This window comes from Spinacia oleracea, chromosome 5 (genome assembly GCF_020520425.1).
Source record: "Spinacia oleracea cultivar Varoflay chromosome 5, BTI_SOV_V1, whole genome shotgun sequence".
Classification (NCBI taxonomy): Eukaryota; Viridiplantae; Streptophyta; class Magnoliopsida; order Caryophyllales; family Amaranthaceae; genus Spinacia; species Spinacia oleracea.
In genome coordinates, this window is record NC_079491.1 from 5,948,762 (window position 1) to 5,958,865 (window position 10,104).

The 10,104-nt window shown below is 33.8% G+C and overlaps 1 protein-coding gene across 1 annotated transcript; it reads left to right on the forward strand.

The window, feature by feature from the left end:
• Window positions 1-259: 259 nt before the first annotated feature.
• On the forward strand, window positions 260-2,665 carry LOC110792555 (60S ribosomal protein L4-like). The gene is made up of 2 exons (XM_021997383.2): window positions 260-1,451; window positions 2,340-2,665. The coding sequence occupies exons 1-2, from the start codon at window positions 345-347 to the stop codon at window positions 2,451-2,453; spliced, it is 1,221 nt and encodes a 406-aa protein (XP_021853075.1). The 5' UTR covers window positions 260-344; the 3' UTR covers window positions 2,454-2,665.
• Window positions 2,666-10,104: the final 7,439 nt, after the last annotated feature.

Below are 10,104 nucleotides of genomic sequence, written 5' to 3' on the forward strand. Positions count from 1 at the left end.
TACATTGTTTCCTATGATATCACGAGCAATTTGCAATATTTAGATACTTCGTAAGTTCGTAGTTAATTTGTAGTAATTTTTGTTCTTTTAATTAAGTTTACTTCTGTTATGATGTTTTTTTTATATCAATGTATTGAATTTGTTATCAATTGATTGTGGGCTTGGACTTCTGTTTGAATAAAACGAAGGCCCAAAAAACGTAGCCCAAAAAGAAGAAACCCTTAAACATACTCCATATATATAAATCAATCCTCAAACATCAGTCCCCCTCTCATTTGACAAAACCCTAAATCCCTCATTTCTTCTTCCGCCTCTCCCTTCTCCATTTCCACTCTCCTCCAACAATGGCTTCCGCCGCCGCCCGCCCTCTGGTGTCGGTCCAGGTTGTCGAATCCGACATGTCCACCGACTCAACCCCCACATCTCACCTTCCCGACGTCATGAAAGCCCCAATCCGCCCTGACGTCGTCACTGAAGTCCATTCCCTCATGTCTAAAAACTCCCGTCAAGCCTACGCCGTCTCCAAGAAGGCCGGTCACCAGACCTCCGCCGAGTCCTGGGGTACCGGACGGGCCGTTTCTCGTATCCCCCGTGTTCCCGGTGGTGGTACTCACCGTGCCGGACAGGGAGCTTTCGGAAACATGTGTCGTGGTGGTCGCATGTTCGCTCCTACCAAGATCTGGAGAAGGTGGCACAGGAAGATTAATGTTAACCAGAAGAGGTACGCCGTCGTCTCCGCCATTGCCGCAACCGCGATCCCTGCCTTGGTTCTCGCACGCGGTCACAAGATTGAGACAGTTCCCGAGCTTCCTCTTGTCGTTTCCGACTCAATTGAAAGCGTGGAGAAGACCTCTGCTGCTTTGAAGGTATTGAAGTCTATCGGAGCTCTTCCCGATGTTGAGAAGGCGAAGGACTCCATTGCTATTCGTGCTGGTAAGGGTAAGATGAGGAACAGGAGGTACATTTCTCGCAAGGGTCCACTCATCGTCTACGCAACTGAAGGTGCTAAGCTTGTGAAGGCATTCAGGAATCTTCCTGGTGTCGAAATCTGCCATGTTGACAGGCTCAACTTGTTGAAGCTTGCTCCAGGAGGTCATTTGGGTAGGTTTGTTATCTGGACCAAGGGTGCTTTTGACAAGCTTGATTCAATTTACGGGTCGTTTGACAAGGCTTCTGAGAAGAAGAACAAGTACTTGCTACCTAGGGCGAAGATGTTGAATGGTGATCTTGCTAGGATTATCAACTCTGATGAGATTCAGTCTGTGGTTAGGCCTATTAAGAAGGATTATGTTAGGGCTCCATTGAAGAAGAACCCATTGAAGAATCTGAATGTTATGTTGAAGTTGAACCCATATGCCAAGACCGCTAAGAGGATGGCTATGTTGGCTGAGAAGGAGAGGGCTGCTTCCAAGGAGAGCAAGATCCAGAAGAAGAGGAAGGTTCTATCAAAGGTATATTTCTCTATCAAACTCGTTAATTTTTATCAATATTTTTATGAATGTATTGAATTTGATGTAGGTACTTGACTGTGTATTATGTGTGTATTGTTTATTTGTGATGATAATACGTGATTCTCTGTTGAAAATAGTCTTGGTATAGAAATTTCGATGTTTGTTTTATTTCAGTTTTTGATGTAGAGTTTGTCGTTATTAGGGCTAGATATGAAATGGAGGCGATTACTTATTTTTAAAACCCTAATCGAATTTTTAATGCTTGGTATACCCTAATTAAACAAAAAGTTCTAAACTTTGTGTATCATAGTTGGCTCCTATATAATCTGGTTGCTGAACTTGTTTGTTTGTTTGTTGTGAATCGCGCTAATGTAGATGAATATCCAGGTTGTTTTTGTTTATAATTGTCATGGTTAAACTCATTTATTTTTATTTTTATTTTTATGGAAGATGATGTTGTGTAGATTTGGAATTTGGCTGTGTAACAATTATATACCCTGCTGAAATGAATTCATGTTGATTGTTTTCTTTTATATTTGATCTGATCATTTGCCATATTGCCATATCTTTGTTCTGAATTCAAGCTGATTACAGTTAGAACCTTACAAATCATTATAATGTGATACTATGGTACAAATGGGTGTTAAATTGTGTCCCTTTTTGTTAATTGTTTTACCTGTTTGCAATCTGATTGTTCTTCTAGACTGCGACTTCATTCGTTTGCTTTTGATGTTTTAGAGTAATTTTGTGATTGTACTTGTCCTTTTACTGAATGTTCTTGTAGAGTTGTAGTTTGAACATTGTTTCTGAGTTTATTGTGTTCTCTGAGTATGTATAGTCATATGATGATCTGAATTGCTGAGCCATTTGCTTCATTAACTTGTGCAGGAGGAGCTTACCGCCATCAAAGCCTCCGGAAGGTCTTTCTACAAGACGATGATATCAGATTCAGACTACACAGAGTTTGAGAACTTCACTAAGTGGCTTGGAGTTTCACAGTAATTTTGTCTTTTTTAGATCAAGTTTTGTTAGACATATTTAAGCTTCAATCATCTGTGTTTTGGATTTCGAAGACATTAGACTTGAAAATTATAAGCTGTCGTTTCAATTTTGTGCCTGTAGCCCTTGTAGTTGAAAGGCTGTTTACTGATATTTTACCTTCTCTCTGGTATTTGCTGCACTAGTTTTATTGTCTCTCTGAAATTTGCTGCTCATCATTCTCTTGTTTGCGTTTTGCTTTCATTGTATTTGTGTATTTGTCGATGATGTTGAAGCTCTAGCTTTCGTTTGAATGCTTTACTGGTTATACTTATGTCTGCTACGATATGATTGCAGTGTTGGGTAGACTGGTGTATGATCTCACTGCATTGCGACAGTAAGAGCAAACATATCAGATACAAGATGCTGTAGCTAGATTATGAACATGTTTAATTCAGTTTCTACTAAAATCAACTGAACATAAATCTAACAGGAAAGAGACTGTCCTTATTCTTGTGGTTATTGCAAACTATAAAGGAGAGATTTCCCCCAATATTGCTTAAAGAACTGATAATTTCCAAAATACGTTACTTTCTAACTTAATTTTCACCATACTGTCCACGCTAGCATGATAAACTGTCTTTTTAGAAAAAATACAATCAGCGCAAAACCGCCAAAAGAAGTAGCGGTTTATATGGGTTAACCGCTATCTCAGATATCGGTTTGATCTTATATGGGTTAACTGCTATCTCCAATAGCGGTTTACCTCTCTCGGCTGCTGTGATCTGAGGTATGGAGGTTTACACTACATCTTCAACATTTCATTGTCCAAATCAGGTATGTTTTACGTTAGGTTATTTATGCTTTGATGAGGAATAATTATGGTTTGAGTGTCAACTTTCAAACTATTCTCTCTAGATATATGTTGAGCAACAAATGAAGAATTTGGTGAGAACCTTTTTTTGTTTCAATGTCATCACCTTCTAACTTTGTTCTCTTTCATCATGTTAATTTAAATCTTGTTTTCACTCGTTATTTTCTAATTGCAATTTAGAAAACGAGTATATTAACCTGACCTCACTCAAAATGAGGAGAACAAAAAGTAAAGATTGACGGAATTCGAACCCACGTCTTTTGTGCATTTGCACAATTCTCTACCTATTGAGCTAGTAGGATAGCGTTTTTAAATAGAATCAAATTAGCGAAATAAATTTTAAATAAATTTACTCATTTGTGTAGATGAGCAAATAAAGTTTTAAATTTTTGCTCATTTGATCAGATGAGCAGAAAACTAAATATACATAATTGGTTGTTAAGTAATAGACAAATCTCTGTAGGAGCTACAAATTCTCCCCTTAATCATTGGCTAAGTCAAGGACTCTGAGGTCTAATCTACCAATGTCAGTTATCTTGACTAAACAACAAATCAAAATCTATCATAAACAATACAGTAATTTAGTGAGTTCCATAATCTCAAAAAGAGACGACTCAACAACAAGATGAGAATCACATTAGTGAGGATCAAGATTCAAGAGTCAAGACCTAGCCTCACCTGCCTGGCTTCCATTCTCGGTCACCTGCCATGGAATCTATTTCCTTTGGTTCTTTTGTGGGTACCGGAGCAGTCGTTCCGTTGTCTTTTGAAATGCTATTCACATCAGCTTTAGGCTTCACCTACTCTGGAAAACCGTCTTGTTTCTCAACTTTAGAATTATCTTCTCCCACTGTGTTCTTTTCTTGAGTAGTAGTTACTTAAGAAGGATCCCCTGCTTCCTTATCCTCAATACTACTTGCATTTGTTAGCAATGAAGCTCTAATTTGTCATTCACAAAACACCTAGAAATCCCAGCAAGCTCCCTATGCATTCGAATCATTATCAATTCATCATCTTTGATATATGTTTCTTGTACTGATGCCACTGTGGAATACTTTGTTAAGCAAAACAAACTACAATCTGCCATAGCATGGAAATTATTCGAAGACTTGCATATACTTTGCCACATATTTGTGGCGAACCAAAGAAGATAATGTCACATGATAGAAGGAAACAACATTCTCCCTATAATGAGTCAATAAAAAGAAGATAATGATGGCAATAACAATGACAGTAAAAAGTTTGATAACAGAACCCTGCTATGACCACAAGTGTCCTCATTTAGTAACCAGACATTCTCAACATTAGGCATCTCATTGCTATGAAGAATAAACAAAAGAGTTGATCAAGATAAACCCCAAGTTCCAATTAGGAATAACCCAAAGATGAGAGCCTCAGACACCAGATAACAAAAATAATTATTGAAAAATTACACAGCAGGATTGAACTCAGGCCCGGCCATTGGGCGGCCCAATCGGACATAATTTTAGGGCCCAAAAGAAATATTGTCGGCTAAGTCCCCCAGAAAATTAATACAAATGCTTTTAGTTGCTCTACTAAACCGTATATGAATCTTGTCTTAGTTGGTAAGGGACATAATGTGCCTAGTTGACATCCAGGGTTTGAATCTTTGCCACATTCCCTTTTCTTTTCTTTTTCTCCTTTTTTTTCTCAAACTAATCCACAATAAACCATATTATTATTTTAACTCTATATTTTGTATAAATAAAACAATATTAATATATTAATTCTATGTTTTACATTAAATAATTGTTCGTAAAAATTTATAGGTCCCTAATACCTCTTTTCTTTTTCTCCTTTATTTTCTCAAACTAATCCACATAAAACAATAACCTATATTATTATTTTAACTCTATATTTTGTATAAACAAAACAATATTAATACATAATTCTATGTTTTATATTAAATAATTGTCTGTAAAAATTTACAGGGGCCTAATATCTGTGTTTAGCACAGGGCCTCCAAATTGCCGGAGACGACCCTAATTGAACTAACCCACTGTAAATCCAAACTAAAGTCCCCCCAAAAATACAACCTGGAATGAAGACTTGGGCTCCATGGTACCTATTCAAGGATTTCTTTTCTGATCGGGAGAATAAGGTAAGTAACAAACTATGCATTTTAAACTACATTCTCCTTATTATTGACAAATTTCTTCAACTGAGACGTTCTCAGGGACGGGATGAGTGTCGGGTACAAGTACTCAAGATACGCTAAGGACTGAGGTTAAAATTTCCAGACACTGCATTCATGAATATATCCCTCATTCCAAAAGACTTTAGCATGTGTTTTCACATTATGGATACACATACAATATACATTTAATTAACTTGTTTGCCAATTTTGGTTAAATTCATATCTCAAACCATTGCATGACTTTCACTTTATTTTCCCTCTTTTTTTTAGTAGTTTTTATTTCTCAAACCATTTGTGCAAATGAGTAAGTTTATTTTGCTCGTTTGCAAAAATGAGCTGATGGTCTAACATCAAGCCTCTAGCTTGATAAATTTACATTAAAGGAAAATAATGCTAAAATCAGGGAACAAAAGAAGGAACTAAGAAAAGAGCGAGAGGACATGAAGTACCTTACCACATGATGTCTTATACACTACCCAGAACAACAAACCTCAATTTATAAATAAATTTACAACTTAAAACCCTTAATTTTGCATTCAACCAAACATGAGGACATATATTGTAACATGAAACTCACTAAAATATACTACCCCCTCCATTCTCAGTTGAAAATGGTGCAATAAACATTATCTGCACAACTTTCTAAAAAAGAAAGTACGGTACATTTAAACCCTGGCCTTAGCTTATAGGTCTGGAACCATTATTGATGTAGTTTTGGAACAGAAAACACATGTTCATAATTTATTGTGGAATCTGGTATATAAGTTAATAATGGAGACTCATAACCATGTACCAATTGGGGATAATATATCTTTCAAACAACACTGTAATTATCAACACAAATCACAGGAAAGAACTATCAACAACCTACTCAACTAGGTCAATAGCAGCTTAAAGTTCTGACAGGATCAATCGCGCTCCTATCAAGGATAAACCTAACTTTCACCGACTAAAATATAGTAAGGGAAGTAGGGATCGTATCCACTGGGAAACAGGCGTTCTTTCTACTATTAAAACTAAGTTCTAGACTATCGGGAAACATGAAATTGGTTTGGTTTGAGTAATTAAACTAACGACAATAATTAGATAGGGATAAAACAATTAATAAAATACCTAGGGCATAGGTTCACCAATGAAAATAATCTGGGATGATAAACAATCACTATTAATCAATAAAGCGGTTAATCAGACTAGCATGCTCTCTCGAATCGATACTAATCATAGACTTGGAATTAACAGGCTCTCGCTGTGTATTAACCCCAATTCTACCTATTGACACAAGCCTAAACATCAAATTGCATCTCTCAAATCTTAACTTGATGTTGCTAGACTAATACAATTAAATCTGCGCAAATCTAATCGCTTAGTAAATAAAATCAATCAATAGGAAATCAACCAACAATACCAGCAATTAACAATACTAGTTCATCCCTTCATATTTAGTTCATGGATTCCCAAAATCCTAGATTAAGACTACTCACGCATAATTGAAGTAAGAAAAACAATAATATTGAATACAAACATGATTTAAAGCAATTAATAAAACAAAGAAACGAATTGAAATCGAATATTAAAATTAAGAAACGAAATAATACCTAAACGAAGAACGAGGAAATAAATGAAAGATTGAAACTTTAATTGAAAATAAAACTAAGTATTTGACAATAATTGAAGGAATAAAACTAGGTGCAAAAATAAACTAAGGGTTTAAAACTAGATAGTAAGATCTCAATAAAAAAAACTAAGGGCTTATATTTATAGTTTTGCCCAAAAACAAAGTAGAAAAACGGAAATAAACTTAAGAATCCGCGCCCAAGGTTGTTGTTGCCCGATCGGGCAATGGGCCGCCAGATCGGGCGAACAACTCGTAACCCGCTCGATCGGGCAGGCATCCGCCCGATCGGGTAGCCATTCGCCTGATCGGGCCCACGTACAAACTGCACGATCCCGTATCTTCAAAACGCCATATCTCCTTCGTTATTCGTCGAAATTAGGCGACTGACCACTCGTTGGAAAGCATTGAAGTCTAAAATCCAACTAAATTGAAATCACTTCATTTGGATTTGTAGAACTTGAGTTATGATTAAAATAGTGCACTACAGTCAATTTTCTATTTCTTTCGTTTGCTTCAAAACTATTCCAACTCAATGTTCGTGCTCTATAAAGTACATCACCTCTTGTAGTGGTTCAAATGAGTAGGAAATGCATTCAAATATGTCAATTCCTACAATGATAAACCTGAAACAACAAACATACTACAAGGAGCACATTAGTACTAAAAATGGCTACGAAGAGCTCATTTGAGATCGAAAAGTACTAAGGGACGGCGGTAAAAACACTATAAAATATGAACATATCAAGTTCCCGTAACTAATGTACTGTGCAAAAAAAGTAAATTCTAGGATCGATAGATACAAGCACTGGTTTCAATGAAAAACAAATAAACAAAACTTCAAATCATAAAAAAATTCAACCAATTGAAGAACACAAATAAACCATCAAAAGATTATGCTCGTGAAATCGACCCAACTCTCAAATTTTATAAATTACAACATACAATCATAAAAAATACGAGGGAAGGAGAAATTCATTAGCATAGTAACTAACAAATAATCAAAATACGCTAAGTCGAAGAAAAGAAAACCCTAATTCATAAACCTCAATCGAAAAATCAGAAGAAGAAAAACAAATCAAGACAAAAATTCAATTTAAAAACAAAAGAAATAAAAATCAAATACCTAACATGGAAAATCAATCAAAGTAACTGGGAAATAGATCTCCAAAATTGGGGGATGAAGATGGCTCGCTGAATCGCAGGAGAGGAGAAAATAAAATAAAAGAAATCTCACAAATTGTAGTAGAGGAGACGACGCGTGGATGATGGCATCGTGGGAGATGGTGACGACGCGGTGATTGCAGCAGGTGAGGAGACGGTGGTGGTGAGGAGAGAGAGTCATGACGGAGAGCAAAAATGGAGGAGAGAATAAGGAGTAACTCGGGAGGAGAGAGAAAGAGAGCACCAGAAGTAAGGAGAGAGAAAATACTTGTTTTTTTGTTTCATAATTTGGTTGATTGCTTTTTGCAATATTTACGAGTATGCCATTACTAAAACACGGTAGGTAAACATTTAAGAGATGTTAGATCCGATCTAATAAGATTTCTAATTTTTTTTGAATTAAAAAAGTCGAGTGTCACGAAGATAAATAATTAGGTGCCAGATAGATATATTTTAATTAATTAATTAATTAATAAATAATATATAAAACTCCATCCAAAATCAAATACTCTAATAATTAAAAAATGAATCTAAAATAAAATTCAATCTAAAATTAAACACTAATCTAATAATAACAATATATATAAATGAGGCATATTTGCTGAATTATTAGAGCGCAACGTAAGAAATCTAATGATTTCGGCCTTAATGAAAAATAAGATTTCTAATATATTTTTGAATTAAAAAAATCAATTGACACGAAGATAATTAATTAGGTGCCACATAAATATTTTAATTAATTAATTTCTAATTTATACAACTTCATCCAAAATAAAACACTCTAATAATTAAAAGCTAAATCTAATATAAAATTCATCCAAAATCAAAGACTAATCCAATATTAGAGCGCCACGTAGAAAATGTTTAAAACTAAATCTAAAATAAAATTCATCCAAAATCAAACATTAATCCAATATTAAAGAACCCGTAGAAAACCCAGTGGTTTCAGCCAATGAAAAAAAAATCAAAATTATTTTCGAATTAATTAATCTAATATATATATATATATATATATATATATATATATATATATATATATATATATATATATATATATATATATATATATATATATATATATATATATGTATATATATATAAAGGGGTGTTTTTTGGAGAGCATTCGGAGCGCCACGTAGGATTTCCATGTCATCAAACAATAATATTATTAAGATTTATTAAAAAAAAAAACTCCATAAATAAAGACCGATAAAAGATAACTAGAGATAAAGATAAACAAAACTCCGTAAAAGATAATAAAAGATAAATAAAAACCGATAAAGATAATAATAGATAAAGATAAAGATAAAGATAAATCAGTAAAAGATAATAAGAGAAAAATAAAAATAGATAAATAAAGAATCGGTAAAAGATAATAAGAGATACGTTTTGAAATTTTTAAAAGATAAATAAAACTCAGTAAAAGATAATAAGAGAAAAATAAAAATAGATAAATAAAGACCCGATAAAAGATGATAAAAGATAAATTTTAAATTTTTTAATAGATAAATAACTACTCGTTAAAACGGTCATACTCATCGATTATAAAAACAATCACTATTCTAACTATCACTTACATTTGTAAAAAAATCTCATACAAAAAAAAAGAAAAATTAAACTGTGCAAATCTAATTACTAATATTACACATATACAACTTTATCCAAAATCAAACATTATAATAATTAGAAAATAAATCTAAAATGAAATTTAATCTAAATCAAAAACTAATCTAATCTTATCTTAAAATGAAATTTAATCTAAATAAAAAACTAATCTAATCTTATCTTATTTTTATATAGATAGGAGTTTTATTTGAAGTTAATAATTTAATAGAATTATTGATTTAAGGTAGAAGCCAGTCCAAAA